Genomic DNA, 17961 nt, shown 5'->3' with positions numbered 1-17961 from the left:
ATTTCCTCATATAGGTACAGGAAATGGATTGGTTCCTGATTACTTCAACTATTTGTTCCTTTGTTAACAGCTCGCAACAAAAAGTTTCCCAAAGAAATAAAAGTTGTACATTTCTATATGGAAACATTGAACAAACATATGGCCTAATTAAGTAGATTTTATGAAGGCAAGGGGGCTTACTTTGGGGAATGACGAAACCTCCACACAAAAGAATGAATAGAAGTGACAATGTACTACCAACAGAAGAAACTGGTGCTGTTTGGCAATAAGAGACTACACATCGGAACAATGACAGTGCTGTTGAATGCATGAGGAACAGCACAAGTAGCTGGCGGAAGAATCTGAATTGAACAGACGGTCAAAAGAGAGCATTTATCACTCAATGGCCCAGGTTTTCCAGAAAAATAAATTGGTTTTTTCTTCTGTGAAACCTAGTATTTGAATCTAGAGAGGGTTGTATGTTCATATTGATTAAATATTACTCGCTTACATATTAAAAGATGTCTTTTGGGGGGGGGGGGGTGTTATCTGGACTTCTTCCTTATCCTAATATGAATCTGTTTCAGCTGCAGCCACTCTGGAACGGCTTAAGCTTCTGGGGTTCCAAGTTTAAGCTCAAAAGCCTAATTTGAAACGCCTATGTCAATGTATACGTAAACGGAGATGGTGCATCAATGTAAGCCCATGAACTGATTACCTGGATGCCAGCTAAAGCTGAGTCTGCCGCAGCTGTTGATTTTGCTGAAATGAGCCTTGACACGTTCTCTGCTTGGGCCAAGTCCAATCTCCCATTCAGAAAGGCACGAAGAGTGAACTCGCCTGGAAAGAAGATGCAAACTTGGCGGATTAGAGCATAGCATTTGGTTCCAGAAACTAAGAATCCATAATTGACGAAATTATTTCTCTATGAACGGTTAACCAGCAATCTTGGTACAAGGCACAATGGCAGTTCCATAAGGAGAGCGTGAGTAGCAACTGACCAGGATCAGCAAGCCTGGCGCCAGCTTCCAGGCAAGCCCTGAGCACGCGGCGCAAGCAGAGGTCGTTGCCATGGCACTGGAGCTCCACCACATCCTCCCGCGTGTACGACCTCGGAGCCAGCATAGGCACCACCAGGACCTTCAGCAACAGCAAGGTGAGCTTGCAGCTAACATGTGGAGAAGCAGCAAAGCACAGCCAGCGAAAAGCGGAGGACCGAGCCGCGCCGCCGTCTACCTCATCGATGACGCTGCCATCCGCGTCGAGCGCGAGCCCGTACTCCACGAAGTGGCTGCGCGGCCGCCACGGCGCCTGCGCCGGCTCCCTCCTGGCGGGCCGGAACACGCGGCCGGCGACGGCGACGGCGTCGGGGCCCGAGAGCCGCACGATCCCGACCGCCGCGGGACCGCCACCGAGGGAGGTGACGATGGCCGCGATGGTCCCGGGAGCGCCACCCCCGCCTCCGCCGCCGTAGTCCTGGCGCGTCTGGTGCGGGAGGCGCGGCGGCGTGGGCGAGCGCTCGTCGCCGGGGAGGACGAGGGTGTCGGCACGTGCGGCAAGTGTTCTGGGACTGCTTGGGTTCAGGAGGCGGCGGCGGAGAGGCGGGGCGGCGGCGGGCGCCGCCATGGGAGGAAGAGGGGGAGGAGGCGAGCGGCGGCGCGGGCCATTGGATTGGGATGAGCAGCGAGCCGTTGCGATTGGGGAGGGTCGCTCGTTAACTCAGCTGGGTCTGGGTGGGCCGGAGCCGGACGGGCAGCCCGCTCCAGCATCTCTCCATCACCCACCCCTCTGGATCCTAAAATTCACGGCCCATATCCACGGGGAGATTAGAAGTACAAACCGATGTGGCATTGTGGCAACTGTGTTACAAGTTCAATTGTTGAAATTTTCTCAGAATTTGATGCCACAAACATTTTATCAAGCAATAATTAAGATGCTCTCTCTCTCTCTTTTTGTATACAAATCACTACACTTCTTTCCGAGAAAATCTCCGCACCTTTTTTTGTCACACTTTTTTGTAAATACTTAGATTTCTAGTACATCTTGGATCACAGTGAAAACACGATTCAGACCCATCTAACAATGTGTTAAGTAGGTTTATTTTCCAGAAAGTACTCCTTTGATACCTCCATAAACCAATGACAAATGCGGCCAAAATGTCGAAATAAAACAATAACACAAATTAATTGACTTTTTTTATTAACTTCTTCTTTCATTCATTTCAAAAATATAGGAGGGACTCAACACCTCAAGGGAGTGCCCGCCTGACTGACTGATCACATTTCGGATTTTGGGTCTATGTTTCCTTCCGTTTGCACAATGATCACAGCACTTAGCTACACATTGTTCCTATCCACCTGTATGTAAGCAGCGTTCAAAACAACAGAACTACATACATCTGAAACACTATCGCCCTCTTTTGCATTAAGCAACAGCGAGCAGCCGATAACCACCTTCGAAACTATATTCCTGTGACCTGTAATCCTGTATCATCTTTACATGATGCATATACTGGCGTGCAGATGCCTGACGTAAATCCATTTCAGTTCAGGGCTCTTGCATCGACTTTGAAGTGCAGAAACGCACAGCGTCAGCAACTGTCAGGAAAATATGATTGCTTCCGATGTGCTCAGTTAGCTTGGACGAACGGAGCTTCTCGATGACAGCAGAGCCAGGATTTGATAGGAGGAGCTGCCACATGCACAAACACGTAATATATCCATTAAAATCAATGGCACAGTTAAGTTCAGTTCTTTCTTAATCATTTGTAACCTTTATTTCTGTTCTCAGGTTTCTTGTGCAAGATTTTTTGACTTTTTCCTCCAATAAGATACTTTCTTCTTTTTAAGCTGCACGTCAAATCCTAAGATTCACCGAAAATTTCTTGAAACTATTTTTTTAACTAGTCAGTCAATTTTAATTTCAATCTTACCTGAATGCCTCTCTTCTGAAGATTCTTGTTGAGATCTTCAAGAGCATGGATACCACTTGTATCGATATCTATAACCGCTGCAAACAAAATTTGCATTGGCTTTCATCAGTGCAATCACAGATAACATCTCATGATATCATATTAACAGAAGATTCTACTTACGCGACATCTCTACTATCAAGAAATTGATTTTAGACAGTCCATCTGCCTTGACTTTCTCTTCTTCATCTGTCAACCATCTCAGAATTCTGAAATGGAGCACACAAAAGTTTATGAGGATACTCAAGCTATACATGCAGCACAAGGTGGAGTCATATGTATACCTCTCTCGGATATAGTTGGAGTTGGAGAAATAGATAGCAGAATCAACCCTCACTATTACCACCCCAGGAACATGCCTTGCATCTGGATACTGATCAGTGTTCCTGTAAATTGTGGTGCCTGGAAGGTTTCCGAGAAGTGCAGTTCTTGGTCTTGTTACTTGAAGAAGTATTTTGGCAAACGAGATTGACACCTGTGAATATCGAAAATATCAGTAAGTTTCACTTATCCCTCTAATAAATACTGGACAGTCAAGACTGGGATGGGTCCTTACAGCAATCAAGAGACCTATCTCAACAGATTTGAAAACCACACCAAAGAATGCTCCCATGCAAGCGATGAAATCCATTTTGTCAACTTTCCAAATGAGAATTGCGGCTTCATAGTCCACAAGGCCGATCACAGCAGAAATAATGATCGATCCAAGGATTGCATTCGGAGTATACTTGAACAATGGTGTGATGACCAACAAGGTGAGAAGCACAACCATTGACATAACCACATTAGATACTGGTGTTCGGCACCCAGCCATGAAATTGACTGCAGAACGCGAGAAAGAACCTGAGAGAAATTGCAGCAAACAGGTTTCAGTTTTCAGAAATATCAAATATCACTACAATTCCTTTCAGAAAAGTAGATATAGTTACCTGTTGCAATATAGCAAGACGTCATTGAGCCTACAACGTTCATTGTTCCAAGTGCTACCATCTCCTTATTTCCATCTAACTGGTAGTCCTTCATGGCAGCAAATGTCCTTCCGATCGCCACGGCTTCCTGATAAGGTGCACAAAGATTGATGTGAGAATAATCTGGAAAAGAATATGAAGGGCCAAGATAGATTTGCATTGCATACATACTGTCAAACCGATCATGCCGCAGACAACACCGATCTTGAAACCTTTTGCAACAAATGGACCAGTGAAATAAATCTTGTGCACAGATGATGGGTTGATGCCCTTCTTGATATTGTTCACCTGTGTTTACCAAGTGCCAAAAATGATTCGCTAGTTAAAACATGATCGATATGAACTGAGTCTTGGGGCTCATATGGTTGTGGTGGTTGAGGTCATGCAAAAACTATTGAGCCTTGATAGTACTAACTTGAGTACTTACAATCTGAACACCATGTTTGTCAGCACGAAAAAGGTACACAAAAAGGGTAGCAAGAATGACCGAAGTTATAGGAGCAATAGCTGGCACCCAGAAATACTTCTTATTCTTTTTTCCCTGTGCATATGAAACATCATTATTAAGTTACAAATTTCTAAAAAAGAACAAATATTGAAACTAAATTGTATGGAAAAAAAAGGGGAACCTCACAATGTACTTTGCAAGCAGAAGAAAAGCCAGGAAAGTGAAGCCAATCACAACTGTCTGCCAGTTCCACTGCATATACAAAATCACGCCTTATCAGATAACTATATAGTCAGTCTGACAGTAACATTTTATTCATACGTGTTAAGTTCAAGATAAGTACCCCATGATGAACCGAACCCCAAACAGACTCCATAACAGAAACTATATCCGTTTCCTTTGTGAAGTTCCTGATACCCAACACATATTTGAGCTGCTGCAGGGCAATAGTGATTGCTGCTCCCCCCATGAATCCAACAATTGCAGCATGCGACAAGAACTCGATGAGGAATCCTAACCTGAAAAATAGCAGTTCTGAGATTGATTGACCTACATGTATCTTGCTTAAAAGTAGTGTACCATTCACGGTATACCTTAGAAATCCCAGGGCTGCTTGAGTGATACCAGCAAAGAAGGTTGCCGTAAAAGCAAGACGCAAGTATTCCTCCTTATTCTTTTCATGGTCAACTTCATTTTGTAGGAGTGAACCTAGTAAAAGAGATACCACCGCAACTGGCCCGATTGCTATATCCCTAGAGCTACCCATTGCAGCATATATCAATGGGGGGATGAAGCTGGAGTCTGAAACCAAATAACAAAAAAATAGAATTACAATAGCAGTGATAAGACCCATCAATTAAGAATTTAAATCAAGGTTCATTGTTGGAACACCCAAATTGATGACACTTACAAAGCCCATACTGTGGATCCAGATAAGCGAGCTTCGAATAGCCAATATCCTATTTAGTCCAAGACTCGATGTCAGGCACAGTAAGTAGTAAATTTATAGTGATAGGTGCAGTCAACCTTGATACCTGAGGGATGCAGAGACTTGCAATTGTCAATCCGGCAATCAGATCACCTTTGAACTTGCTCAAGTTGTAGGTCCTGCTCCAATCAAAGACTGGAAACAAGAACTGCAAACCCATCTTGAACTTTGTCGACCCAGATTGGTCCTTGTACTGCCTTAGTGGATTGTCATGGAAGAATGTCTCCCTCAGTGTGTTCGTAAACTCTGTGGTGAGGTTCCTCTGAGGAGGATACCCAACCTTGTACACAGGTGGCGCTTGAGATGGATTATAGGAGAGAGGCTGTGTGGAGATGTTGGTTTCATCTGATGTCGCCTCATCTGGTTTATGATGAACCATCTTTGGATACTGAAATAACTTCTAATTAACCTGAAAAAAATAAGTGAATTAAGCTTAAAAATGTAAGAGTGTGAGTTATAAGTGAGACTGTGAGAGTACTCTGCCATGGAACCAATGGATACAAGAACAAAACACAGTAAATATCATAGGAAATGAAAGGGAAAGGAATTATAAACTGTAACAAGGAACAATCTATACTTTGAATGAATTGATGAGGTCCAATGAATTGCACAAAAGTCGATCAATCGACCAGAAATGTTTTGTAAATTCAGAAGAATAAGAAGAAGTCCATAACTTGTTCACTGAGTGATGTACTAAAATGAATTGGAGGCATCAATTATGAAACAAACAGGCAGGCAATCTGCCTATAATTGGAGGCATCAATTAGACTTGAAGTTTTGGCACATTCCGTATGGGTAAAAGATGCTAAATTAGCTGTGTGTTCCTATTGGATTGATAACAGGCAGTCCAAAGTAAGCAAGCAAATATATTGAGATAGTTTTGTCCAGTTACAGCAAGGATGGTGCTGTGGGAACTGACTCAGTCTCGAAGACATAGCTTGGTCTGCCCGTTTCCAGTACTACTATGCTTATAAAATCTAGCACACAATTTTAAATTATGAACGTACCTTTCGAGACAATTAAAATGGTTTCCAACTCTGCCTCCATGTATTTTAAAACACAGAGTGTAGTAGAGATGGTTGACAGTTTATTTTAAAAAAAATTCCAAGTTTCTGGGCGAAGATACTAACAGATGAGCAGCTGAGATAAGCAACACCGAATCAGTTACATACCAACATTAAAAAATTGCTAATTGCCCTTCAAGCCAGAGGAGCTGGGGAAAATTAAGAAGAGTATGCAGTTTGCAGCAATGGGTGGGTGAACCAACTTTTTCCTTGAATTGTCAACTACTTACTATACTGAACATTCTATAAGCACTGCAGGCGAAAGTTGCAGCAAACTCTTGTTGCACGGTTAGGTCCAGTATGAAAAGTGAGGTGCAGAGCCGCAGTGCTGTTTCTGACAATCATGCTAACGAAGTCAGGACAAATCATGCTGAACCTGTGAACCATGTTAATGTATGAGCTGGGAATAAACACTAGGTGATTAACCCAATTATTATTCGTGTAATCGATCATGAAACAATGGGCCATGACCATCAGAGAGAAGCGGATTCAGTGATGCGGGGTGTTCTCTGAACTTAACAGTGGGGCTAAAATATTTAGGAAATGTTCGAAACAGAAAGAAACGGAACTGATTGCCGGAAAATTCATAACAAACCGGCCCAGGAACCGAGAGAGAAAGGCGAAAAATCCCCAAGAGAAAGGAGGCCCAAGATTGCAATGACCATATTCCAATCCAAACAGATTCTGGAAACGAGCGAGATGAACAGGATAGCGCAACGGGAGGGGGGGAAGGGCGGAGATTTTACCGGGCGGGAAGGAGACGGGGCCCTGGCCGGCCCTTGGGCGCGCGTCCTGCGAGCAAATGGAGCGCCGGCCGCTCAAGCTTCCCACCAGGACCGCCGCATTTGGCCTGAGGCCAAGGACGCCGGGCCGCCGGGTGCAGGGCGTGCGCAACGAGGACTCGGAGATCGAGCACCGCCGCGCCCGCTTATAATTTATTTGTATATATACAGAAGAGAATTTGCAGGGTCAAAGGAACGATCTCCCTTCTACAAATGGAGAGCAGCAATGATCATTCATGGGTGTCTGTCTGGAGCGTTGCGGAGATTTTGCGCTGCAATTATACTGAGCGAGCGACGGAGCGAGGGGAGAGGGGAAGCGGGTGGTGGTCGAGCGGTCGAGCCGAGGCGACGTCGCGGTCCGGTGCAGCAGCACAATCTCCCCGGCAACCGGAAGTCCTTGTGGGCTCCATGGCTACTGGGCCACTTACCTACAGGCCCAATCCTTGACGTCGCTGGCGAGCGGGCCAGGGCCGGCCGGTCCAGTCAACTGTTTCGCGCGGTCGGCGCGCGGGTGCACACACCAGCCACGACGAACGAACCGTCCTGAGTCGCCGTGGAATAGTAAGCGGGGACCAGGAGGACTCAGGAGACTGGCGCCCATGCCCCGGTGACATGTGGGCCCACCTAGGCGTGATAGCTGCGGTAGGTCGCGTCGTCGATGTAAGGTTGCCGGCGGCGCGAGGACTCGCGCCCGCGCCCGCGACATTATTAGGGATGTTTGGAACACCCCGTTAATTTAACACCTGTCATATTGGATATTTGAATGCTAATTAGAAATACTAAATATAAACTAATTATAAAACTAATTGCACATATGGAGTATAATTCACGAGACGAATCTATTAAGTCTAATTAGTCCATGATTTGACAATGTGGTGCTACAGTAACCATTTGCTAATGATGGATTAATTAGGCTTAATAGATTCGTCTCGCGAATTAGCACAAGGTTCTGCAATTAGTTCTATAATTAGCTCATATTTAGTCATCCTAATTACCATCTAAACATCTGATGTGACAGTGTTAAAGTTTAGCACCTCATATCACTCCCAGAGCTCTTAACCTTGCTGGCGGGGGCATTATGCCGGATGGAGACTTGGCAGACGACGGACTCTCATCCCTACACCGATCTCGTTAACCGCTGCGGGATTCCGGTTGGGAATTCTCAAAGAGTCTTTTTTCCCAACCGTAACTAAGAAGATTAAAAGGTTTTATAAAAAGGAATACTAAATTTCAAAGAAGCTCCCACACACGTGCACATCCCCAGTTACAAGATTTTTCATGCAAATTTTGTGCATGGCGGTGTGTGGTAATTTTCAACGCTAAATAATTAGTGTGAAAATCATATGTTGTTGCACCCATATATTCTGTATATGTTCTTTTTTTTTCCGAAGTCAGCAGGGGAATCTCTTACCTATTTTTTTTATTTCAAACCTGTTTAATTCATCTCCACAGTGAGTCAAATCTAGGTGCTACTTATGTGCTATAACCATTGACCATTGCGCTAGAGATTCTTTCACGCTACTGCTTGGTCTTGGTTTTTAATATAATATATAGTGTTCCTTTCAAATTTGATCTCATGGTCTGATGTAAATCAACAGATAGTACCATTCACAAAACACAAAGTGCCAACGGATGAGTCACGCAGCGGCTGAGGTCGTTATCCGCAATCGTGCACTTTGAATGGTGGCGATGCAGCGAATTACCAATGCAGGATACGTACGATTGAAAATGGCCATTAGGTTTCATCATGTCAACTTGTCAAGGAATAATTTTATTCCATTTACACAAAAATGTTACGTACTGGACACATTAGTTAACAAACGGGACAAGTCTGCCAAATTATAGCCAGGGAGGAATTTATTAGGTATAGTAACTAGTTTGTCATATAATACTACGACTCCGTTATCAAATATAAATATTATATGACAAACCAGCTAGTTTATTTGAACTAATTAGGTTGTTTTAAATGTCATATTAAAAACGAGTGGAGTACTCCCTCCGTCCTAAATTACTATTTGTTTGTTTTGATTTTTCTTGATACATACCTTTTGATATGCATCTAGATATATACTATGTTTAGATATTATAGAAAAAATGATGTATTTAGAAAAATCAAAATGAATAGTAATTTGGAGCGGAGGGAGTATATAGAACAAGCATTTCAAGTCATCCTCGAAGAAAAGAAGTGCTTTTAATTCCGCTAGCGTATGGTTGTGTGGAGTTGTAGTTGGCGTAGGGGCCAAAGGAATTGCATTTTCACCACCTTAATTAATTAATAAGCTCTCTGGCATCATGTACATTTTTCAAAGAATCAAACGCAAACAGTGTCAGCATCAGCGAGGATATACAACTTCGTCCAAATGTTGGAGTACTTGCACCACATTTTTCCACGCGCCTGATCGACAATAACGTTGTCATGTTGAAAGTTCTTGCCTGGAAGATGCCAACCCGCTCGTCACGTTCAGACGAAAGACGACCGTGCGTTAGCTATATATATAGCTGCATGTAGTATATTTTAATTACAGCTAGTGTCACTTAGGTTCACAAATTTCAAAATTGCATATTTGGGTTTATGAACTTTTTATGTTGCATCATCTAGATCTGAACTCGTCCACATGTACAACTAAAACTGACATGGCGCGCTGACTGAACCCTCTACTGTATCTCATCTGCATTTCTTTTCTCGTCGCCCTTTCCTCTTCCTCTTCTTTTGCCGAGGAGTGCCGCCGCCGGCCCCGTGCCTGCCCGACGCCCTTGCCGCACAATGCAAACCCACGACACCAGCAGCCACAGAGCACCGCAAGCCCCCGACTGACACCGACGCAGCAAGCAGGAAGCCTGCGACCTCATCAGCGGCAAGCCCCGATGTCGCCTGGCCCACGATGTTGTCTGCAGGCTGCAGCCATGGCGCTATCGCCGCGAGGTCGCGGACCCTTTTCTGTGCTGGTGCTGCTCTCCATGCCCAACCCCATCCCCGTCATCTCCTTTGTCGCATCGATAGCCTCTCCATGGGGACGAGAACGCGCGGCCATCTGCATGCTCGGCGCGATCCAGCAGCTACTGGAGCCGTTCGTTGGAGCAGGCGGGCGCAACCGACGCCGCCGTCAGGCATCGATTTTGGATTGAGCAGGGAGGATGGGTGCTAGATTTGTTACCAGAACTGACGTGTGGCTTGCGGCTGCTGCAGCTCGATGTGATACTTGTGTGATGCAATTTAGCTCAGCCAAAGGAAAAATGCTGAAATTGGAGAGGCTCGCGGCTTCACGGGGAAGGACACATCGACAGGAACATGTCAAGAGTTTGCTTCCTTCATCCTCTCTTACGTTTTCATATTTCATACTTGCAACTTATGTACTTCCTTATGTACTTCCTCTGTTCCAAATTGTAAGTCATTCCAAGAATCAGAATCTTAGAGAGTCAAAGTATCTCAAGTTTGATCAAATTTATATGATAATATAATAACATTTATGATGTCAACTAAGTATCATTAGATTCTTTATCAATTATATTTTCATAGTATACCTATTTGATGTCATAAATCTTTATATTTTTCTCTATAATTTTAATCAAACTTGAGATATTTGGACTCTCCAAGATTCTTGAAATTACTTACAATTTGGGACGTAGAGAGTACCATACTTTTCTAAAGTAGTATTTTAGTATTTTGATAACTTACGTGCCATTACTTTCCTAAAATAGTATTTTAGTATTTTGATAAGATTGGTGTTGTAAAATTTATTTTTGGATGATGGTTTCACACTAGATCACCATAGATTGCACATCTAGATAGTATGATCTAGTTTATGTTTTGATGTAAAGTAATGAAAGCTATAGATAAGTAAGTTACCTAATTCACCCTCTCCCCCTCTTAGACTACGAGTACCGATTCCTTACAAAGTCTGCAATCCCAAAAGGATATAATATAACAGCTCAACAAGCAGACATTTCGCTGTTGCTTTCAATATGTTATTCTCGCTAATCTAGCCTTGAAGAATTCCACGTAGTTTGCTATGCTGATTCTAACAGAAAGGGGAAACAAATGGAATTGATTTCCCCAAGTAAACAATATTGTTTATTCTTCGGTCTGATCAGATGGAAGCCATTCAAGGGTGCAGCCGGTAAACATGGGCACAATCTCCCCTGAACTGTATGTATAGGTTGCAGGAACCTTCCAGGCACTCTTTTTCAGGACAATCTTTGAAGTGTTCCTTGGGAGGCCATAAAAATCAGGGCCATTGAAGCTCGTAAATGCTTCTAACTTATCTAGGGCACCAGCCTGAAATAGTGGAAACATGTCCAAAAACCAAATTAGAAAGAGAATTTTCAACATCCACATGGATTGTTATACTTCGCAACTTCAGTATTGTGAAATTGACACAAATCTACACCAAGATAATTTTCTTGAAATCTAGTAGTGGTGGTGGTAAATGATCATGTATTCTCTTGGAAGAGAAGATTAGTGATAAGGATGGACGTGATAGATATAGAGATTACCTCTTCAAATACCTTCGCGTAAAGGGACAAGGCAACAGGAGCACTGTATATTCCTGCACATCCACAGTAACGTTCTTTGTTCCGTTTATCATGGGGAGCACTGTCAGTGCCAAGAAAGTACCGTCTACTCCCACTTGTTACAGCAGATAGAATAGCTTGTCCTGGGTAGAAGGTTGAGAAACAGTTAACAGGGGTACTGTTCAAAATTACAGAAACAAGAGCTTTTCACATGACAGTTGATTAAAATGATGGGCAGAAGCCAAATCTAACCAGGCAACAAAAAATGTAATACAGGAACATTGTTATGTATCTAATTATACATTGATGATGGAATATTTGATCGTATTTTGAACCAAAATGATTATCATCGTGCCTGTTTAGGAGGTGATTTTCATAATTGCTTAGGAAATGTCTAGTCATTTCATGAACCAAAAGAAATATCATTGTGCATTTGTAACAACTGGTAGCATTTCTTATTGGAGGGTGATTGCAACATACTATGAGTCTCTCTTTTCAGTACTGGCAAGCAGTAATTGTGTGGCTGCAAGCCACCCTGAAATAAAGCGTTCCTGTTGAGGAGGAGATGCTGGGGAGTCACTGTCGCAGCAACATGACCTGGGAACATGAAAGTGTTATAATCATAGAAAATGGTAGAAGTATAATGCCATTCTAGCAGTAATGCAACACCTTCTTCACATGATTCTATGAAGTTCACTGCATCCATAGTTGTGATATGTTCCATGACTATTTTCAGCTGTGGAAGTTTTTGTACAAGTGGTGCCAATATTCTATCAATGAAAACCTTCTCACGGTCAAATGTGTCAACATGCGGATCCGTGACTTCTCCATGAACCTGAAGAAAAATCACAAGTACCCATAAAAGCCGCTGCATAAGGAAGTGCAGCAAAAAATAAATTACCGAATAGTAGAAGCAAGAACCATTCAACAGATTATGTCCATTAAAGGCTAGTCACGTGTATCACAACTCCAATCAAAAGGTCAGTAGTGCATCAAGGATGCAATGCACCAAAGCTACTTACAAGCAAGGGCATTTCCTGTCTGACCATCTCCTCGAAGACAGGCATGCATTTCCCAATATCAGTGACACCATCTTGGGAATTGGTAGTTGCTCCGGCAGGATACAGCTTCACAGCAAAGACTACACCACTCTTTCCTAAAACCACATAGCATTCAACATAAACATCACCATCCAGATAATCCATAGATGGATAAATGCACACAACCTTGGTATTTTAAGCACATTAGCACATATGTACATCTGCATTGCATTGTGTGTGAGTCTACCACAAATAGACAGTGAATCCAACAATAGCACTGACTACTTGTTGGATTTTTACTCATTAGGAGCACATGGATGCAACGCAAAACAACCAGACAAATGACACGTGAAGTTGATCTACATGCCACAGGTAAAGATGCAGCTTAAGATCTGAAGATGAAAAAGGTCTGAAGAACATGTAACTGCATGGAGATAATTCATACTTCCGAGTTTGATCTCCTCTGGGCTAGTGTTGTCCGTGAGGTAAAGGGTCATGAGTGGCTCAAAGCTACTCCCGGGTGGCAGCGCCTTCATGATCTCCTCCCTGTACTCCAGCGCGCGCGCCGTCGTGGTCACCGGAGGCTTCAAGTTGGGCATGATGATGGCCCTCCCAAAATGCCTCGCGCTGCCACAGAGAACACAGCCAAACAACTACCTCTCAGAGACATTGCGTCGAACACTCGGCATGCGCCCACCAAAGAACCAAGCAGCAACGACGATCAGACGAACCTGTGTGGCAGCACAGCCTCGAGGACGCTGCCTTCACGGACGTGGAGGTGCCAGTCGTCGGGGCGCGTGATGATCAGCTGCTCCTCCTGCTGCTGCGACGTGGCTGCCATGGCAGTCGCCCTCAGGCTCAGGTGCGGAGAAGCGCGGAAGCTGACGCGGCGAGGAGGAGGCAGCCGGAGGAAGGAGGCCGACGGAGGATTCGTGTGCGTGTGCGTGCGGACGGTGGTGGTGGTGGAGGCGGCCTGCATTGGCTTCCCAAAACTGTGTTCACAAATCACAGAAGGATCGAATTTCTGCAACATAGAAGTTTTCTACTTTTCTGTGTCAGGCAAGAAATAATAGTTAATTTTCAGAGAATTGCTATTGGCTTCTCTGTGAGAATCTTCTGTGTCTTGTGTGTTTGACGAGATAATTGCAAGCTCAGATAAAATGGAGTGCCAAAAAAGTTCTACATCTGGTAGGCTATTCAGAACCACGAAGAGGAGAGAAACAAACCTAGAATGCCCCTGTTCTGGCGCCGTACTCTACCCTAACCTTGCACCCGGTAAGAATCATCTTGCTGCCCTATCACCACATCAACGAGACCAGGAGAATATGCAGTCAGAGTCACCGCAAGGTTTCGCAGATTCTGAGGAAAGCAAGGGGGGAGGCAAGCGAATTTACCTTTGGGCATATGCCATGAAGAGGTGAGCGTGGGCAGAGGCGAACAGATCCAGGGAGTGCTTCAGTGACCGGAGGCGCTTACCTTCTTCAGGGAGTGCGGCTCCACCGGGGGCCTGTCCACCGCCGCTGCCGGCAACTTGCGAACCCACATTGTCGCCGGGCACGGGGCAACCACAGAGCCTGCCGCTCGCGAAATGGCGTCATCCCTAGACGCAGGGCCGCCATAGCGCCGACCACCTCCCCTCCATTGCTTCCCGCTTGCGGATCTGAGACGCGGAATGGGATGGGGGAGGCTTCGGAAATTCGTATCGGGAAAGGAGAGGGGAGAGAGAGGGGGCAGATCAGAGAGATGGAAAAGACGAGATAGAGAGGGAGGGCCGGATCGGGCGGACGGACGCCAGCCTCCTCTCAACCGCACTTGATGAAAATTTCGGATTCGGTGTCTAAGAGTACCGCAAGATACTTCAAAAAATTCTTCCCCAAAACTATGTATCGGACGTTCTTCAAAAAAAATTTCCTCCAAAAACATATCAATCCACAGCAGATCCCCAATATTTTAAAACAGCCCAAAGGACGCGCGAGCGTGTGGGAATCAGGATTGGGGGAGGAATGCCAACGCTAAAATATACGCGGTGGTGGACTGTTTTTTAGCGTTGATAAAAAGTTGGGGAATGTTTGGGTAGACAGTTGGAGTTCGTTTTTTCTCCTTTTTTCCCTAAAAAAATATTAGGGTAAGATTAGCAGCCTCTTGGAGTTGCTCTTAAGGGTCTGTTTGTTCCACCCTCCTAGAGTTTTAGCTCCTAAAAGTTTTTAGCCAGTTTTTAGGCACCTCCAAAAAGTATGTTTGGTTCCACCTCCTAAAAGTGACTAAATGCAATTAATGAAGTGGTAAAATACCCAAGATGTCCTTCCCCATGCCCCTGCTGTTGGTGCTAATCTTCGGTGTACTCCGGCCTCATACCGTCCCTCCGCCGGCACTTGGCTCACCCGCCGCCGGCCCCGCACCGCCCCTCCGCTGATGCTTGGCTCGTCCGTCACCGACCCCGCACCGCCCCTCCACCGGCCCCGCGCACCACCCCTCCGCCGGCGCTTGGCTCGCCCGTCGCCGGCCCCGCACCGCCCCTCCGCCGGCGCTTGGTCCACCCGCCGGCGCCGCCCCCTCCCCTCCTCCCGCTGGCACCACCCCCTCCCCTCGAATCCCGGCCGCCGCGCCCCTTCCCTCCTCTTCTTCCCCGGCACCTCCGCCCCCCTCCCGGTCCTCCCTCACCCGGATCCGGTGGCGGCGGGGATCCGGCGGGGGAGCGCCCGACCGGCCCGTGCGGTGGCGCAAGGGAGCGGGGGCGGCGGGGGTGGGGTTGCCGTGCGGCGGCGGCAGGCGGCGGGAAGGACGCCACCGGCGGGGGCCAGGGGGGAGGGATGCCGGCGGCGGGTGGAATGGCGGGGGCCTAGGTGGGAGGGAGGGTGCATAGTAACTCTTGGGCTGGTGGTAGTTGTGGCTTTCGGCTATAAATAGGGCCATTTGGTGAGCGAACCAACTCAAGTTCCTAGGTAGCGATGGATTGCCTTCGGTTGCTTCTGTTTGAGTGTAGAGAGCCATCAAAGAGTGCAACGGTGCTAGAAGATTCCTCGTTGATTGAGGCCACCTTCCCTCCACAGACTCCTGCACTCGTAGGGATAGCCGCGATGCTAGAACAATCCTCGTAGGAGGTTTCGTCGCACGCCTCATCTTGCAGCTCGTGATCCAGTGGGGTACGCGCTGGAACTCGCGAGTGATGGGTGATGAGTGTCGCGGTCTTTATCCCGCTCTGAGAGAGGTGGAGGTGCGACCGTAGAGTAGATTGGCTCCGCAAGGCTAGCAAAAGAGCAGCCTTGGTTCCCTCTAGGCGCGTCGTGTCGGATTTGGCGTTGCCGCTGTCAAGGCAGTGGCGATGCTGGAGTTCCTGGCGTTGCCTTGGGTAGGGTACCTGGGCATGGCTGCGTTTTGCGCAGCTTCCTTGCGCATGGGCCCTTCTTGTGGTCGGCAGACCTGAGTGGCCTTGTGATATAGTAAAAGCCTGAGGCTTAAATGCAGCCTGCCAGTAGGCAGTTGCTTGTAGTCTTCGTGTATTCTGAGTATTTGTACTCGTATATAACTTGATGTACTCTTGTTTCAGTAAAGATATTGATACGAAGATTTTGTATCAGGGCAATGATCCTTGTTGTGCTGAAAGCTTATGTCGAAGCTGAGACATCTTGAAGTCGGAAGTCGGGCGGTTGGTCCGAGTAGTTGCCTTGAAGCGATTACTTGGGTGGTGCTATGGGTAATACCGACAGAGATGTTCGATGTTCCAGGAATTTGGCACTTGCTCTCCTGAGAGCTGCTGGAGTCTGTAAGATCCAGGTCCCGTAACCTTTGATATGATGTAAGGACCTTCCCATGGTGAATTGAGTTTGTGCAATCCTAACATGTCTTGAATACGCTTAAGGACCATATCGCCCGAGTTGAAAGATCTTTCCTTGACGTTGCGGTCGTGGTAACGCCTTAAACCGTCAAGGTATCTGGCAGATTGCACTAGTGCTGCACACCTTGTTTCTTCTAAACTGTCTATATCCGTTCGTCGTGTTTCTGCTACAAGTTCTGCGTCGTATTGTTCAACGGATGGTGATTGCCACATGATGTCGGCGGGTAGTATGGCTTCCGAGCCATATACCAGAAAATAGGGTGATAGCCCCGTAGTCTTGCATGGTTGGGTACGTAGGCCCCACAAGGCATTAGGTAATTCTTTAAGCCATCTGCCACCTTTGGTATTGCCAATGTCATGTAGTTGTTTCTTCAAAGCGTCGAGTATCATGCCATTAGCACGCTCGACTTGTCCGTTGGCTCGTGGATGAGCAATCGAGACGTAGCAGACGTCGATGCCACTGTTCTCGCAATATTCCCAAAAGTCGTGATTATTGAAGTTTGACCCTAGGTCCGTGATAATCCTATTGGGAAAACCGTAGCGGTGTACGATTTCATCCAAGAAGTCGAGGACTCGGTCTGCCTTGGGGCAAGTGACTGGTTTGACCTCGATCCATTTGGTGAATTTGTCGATTGCCACGAGTACTCTGTTGAATCCTCCTGGCGCAGTTGGTAACGGACCTATCATGTCGAGCCCCAACAGGCAAATGACCATGTTGGAGGTATTGTGACTAGCTTATAGGCTGGTACATGTTGCTGTTTTGTGAAGAATTGACAGCCTTTGCATTTCTGAACTAGTTGTTTGGTGTCGGCCAGAGCCATTGGCCAGTAGAAGCCTGCTCTGAAAGCTTTGCCAACTAGTGTCCTCGAAGAGGTGTGGTTGCTGCAGACTCCTCTGTGAATCTCTTCTAGGATTTCTTGGCCATCTTCTCTGGTGGCGCACTTCATGAGTACTCCAGATGATGCACATTTCCTGTAGAGCTTGTCTCCGACTAGAACGTAATTCTTTACTCGCCGGAAGATTTGCTCAGCTTTATTCTTGTCGGATGGTAACTGGTGATCTTTGATGTAGTCAATGAAGGGTGTCCTCCAATCTACTTCTATCATCATGATTTCGCGAGAGACGTCAGTAGCCGAGGCTACTGGTGGTGTGACTTGTTCAGGTATGGACGGCTTGCGCAGTTCATGTACAAAAATTCTTGCTGGAACTTCTTGACGAGTTGAGCACATTTTGGATAAAACGTCGGCGGCAACGTTGTTGTTGCGGATGATGTGATGAAACTCCAATCCTGAGAATTTGTTTTCCAATTTACGAACTTCTTTGCAATAAGCGTCCATGTTGTCCTTGTCTTGGTCCCACTCGTCGTTGACCTGG

General features: G+C 46.0%; 3 protein-coding genes across 12 annotated transcripts in view; all 3 read right to left on the bottom strand.

Annotated features, from left to right (window-relative positions):
• LOC101754918 (tRNA modification GTPase MnmE) overlaps positions 1–1657 on the bottom strand; it is a 5801-nt gene extending 4144 nt beyond the window's left edge. The window contains exons 1-3 of the mRNA XM_004973344.4: positions 1216–1657; positions 981–1119; positions 698–819 (exon numbers count right to left, since the gene is read on the bottom strand). Of these exons, the coding sequence (XP_004973401.2) occupies positions 698–819; positions 981–1119; positions 1216–1605 (651 nt within the window). The 5' untranslated portion in view covers positions 1606–1657. The remainder of the gene's footprint in view (positions 1–697; positions 820–980; positions 1120–1215) is intronic.
• Positions 1658–2152: 495 nt separating this feature from the next.
• LOC101754248 (sulfate transporter 1.2) lies at positions 2153–7510 on the bottom strand. Of its 2 annotated transcripts, none has more exons than XM_004973342.2 (14): positions 7165–7510; positions 5401–5763; positions 5277–5325; positions 4960–5167; positions 4710–4884; positions 4553–4618; positions 4346–4459; positions 4090–4206; positions 3880–4006; positions 3507–3793; positions 3235–3425; positions 3074–3159; positions 2912–2988; positions 2153–2670 (listed from the first exon to the last, which is right to left on the bottom strand). In XM_004973342.2, exons 2-14 carry the CDS (start codon positions 5731–5733, stop codon positions 2527–2529), a joined length of 1974 nt encoding a protein of 657 aa, XP_004973399.1. In that variant the 5' UTR covers positions 5734–5763; positions 7165–7510; the 3' UTR covers positions 2153–2526. The 2 variants fall into 2 exon arrangements, with proteins under 2 accessions (XP_004973399.1, XP_022683423.1); XM_022827688.1 differs by lacking the exon at positions 2153–2670 and adding an exon at positions 2693–2828.
• Positions 7511–10987: 3477 nt separating this feature from the next.
• LOC101752749 (dihydroorotase, mitochondrial) lies at positions 10988–14541 on the bottom strand. 9 transcript variants are annotated; one of them, XM_022827626.1, is made up of 8 exons: positions 14147–14541; positions 13979–14047; positions 13484–13802; positions 13198–13379; positions 12735–12868; positions 12193–12547; positions 11695–11855; positions 10988–11476 (listed from the first exon to the last, which is right to left on the bottom strand). In XM_022827626.1, exons 3-8 carry the CDS (start codon positions 13783–13785, stop codon positions 11273–11275), a joined length of 1338 nt encoding a protein of 445 aa, XP_022683361.1. In that variant the 5' UTR covers positions 13786–13802; positions 13979–14047; positions 14147–14541; the 3' UTR covers positions 10988–11272. The 9 variants fall into 9 exon arrangements, with proteins under 9 accessions (XP_022683361.1, XP_004973396.1, XP_022683363.1 ...); XM_004973339.3 differs by having other exon boundaries at positions 13484–13776; XM_022827628.1 differs by having other exon boundaries at positions 13484–13744.
• Between the last annotated feature and the right edge of the window lie 3420 nt (positions 14542–17961).

This window comes from Setaria italica, chromosome VI, assembly GCF_000263155.2.
Source record: "Setaria italica strain Yugu1 chromosome VI, Setaria_italica_v2.0, whole genome shotgun sequence".
Classification (NCBI taxonomy): Eukaryota; Viridiplantae; Streptophyta; class Magnoliopsida; order Poales; family Poaceae; genus Setaria; species Setaria italica.
This window is presented reverse-complemented; position numbering and strand designations above follow the sequence as displayed.

What these genes read in the sequence shown, in the direction of transcription:
- LOC101754248 (XM_004973342.2), bottom strand. Translation starts at nt 5,733, where the DNA reads ATGGTTCATCATAAACCAGATGAGGCGACATCAGATGAAACCAACATC. An exon ending in AGATAGGTCTCTTGATTGCT is followed by an intron (nt 3,426 to 3,506) that starts GTAAGGACCCAT and finishes CGATATTCACAG; the next exon opens with GTGTCAATCTCGTTTGCCAA. An exon ending in CTTGATAGTAGAGATGTCGC is followed by an intron (nt 2,989 to 3,073) that starts GTAAGTAGAATC and finishes TTTTGTTTGCAG; the next exon opens with CGGTTATAGATATCGATACA.
- LOC101752749 (XM_022827625.1), bottom strand. Translation starts at nt 13,785, where the DNA reads ATGTTGCAGAAATTCGATCCTTCTGTGATTTGTGAACACAGTTTTGGG. An exon ending in AGAGGAGATCAAACTCGGAA is followed by an intron (nt 12,869 to 13,197) that starts GTATGAATTATC and finishes ATGTGGTTTTAG; the next exon opens with GAAAGAGTGGTGTAGTCTTT. An exon ending in ACTGAAAAGAGAGACTCATA is followed by an intron (nt 11,856 to 12,192) that starts GTATGTTGCAAT and finishes CCTTCTACCCAG; the next exon opens with GACAAGCTATTCTATCTGCT.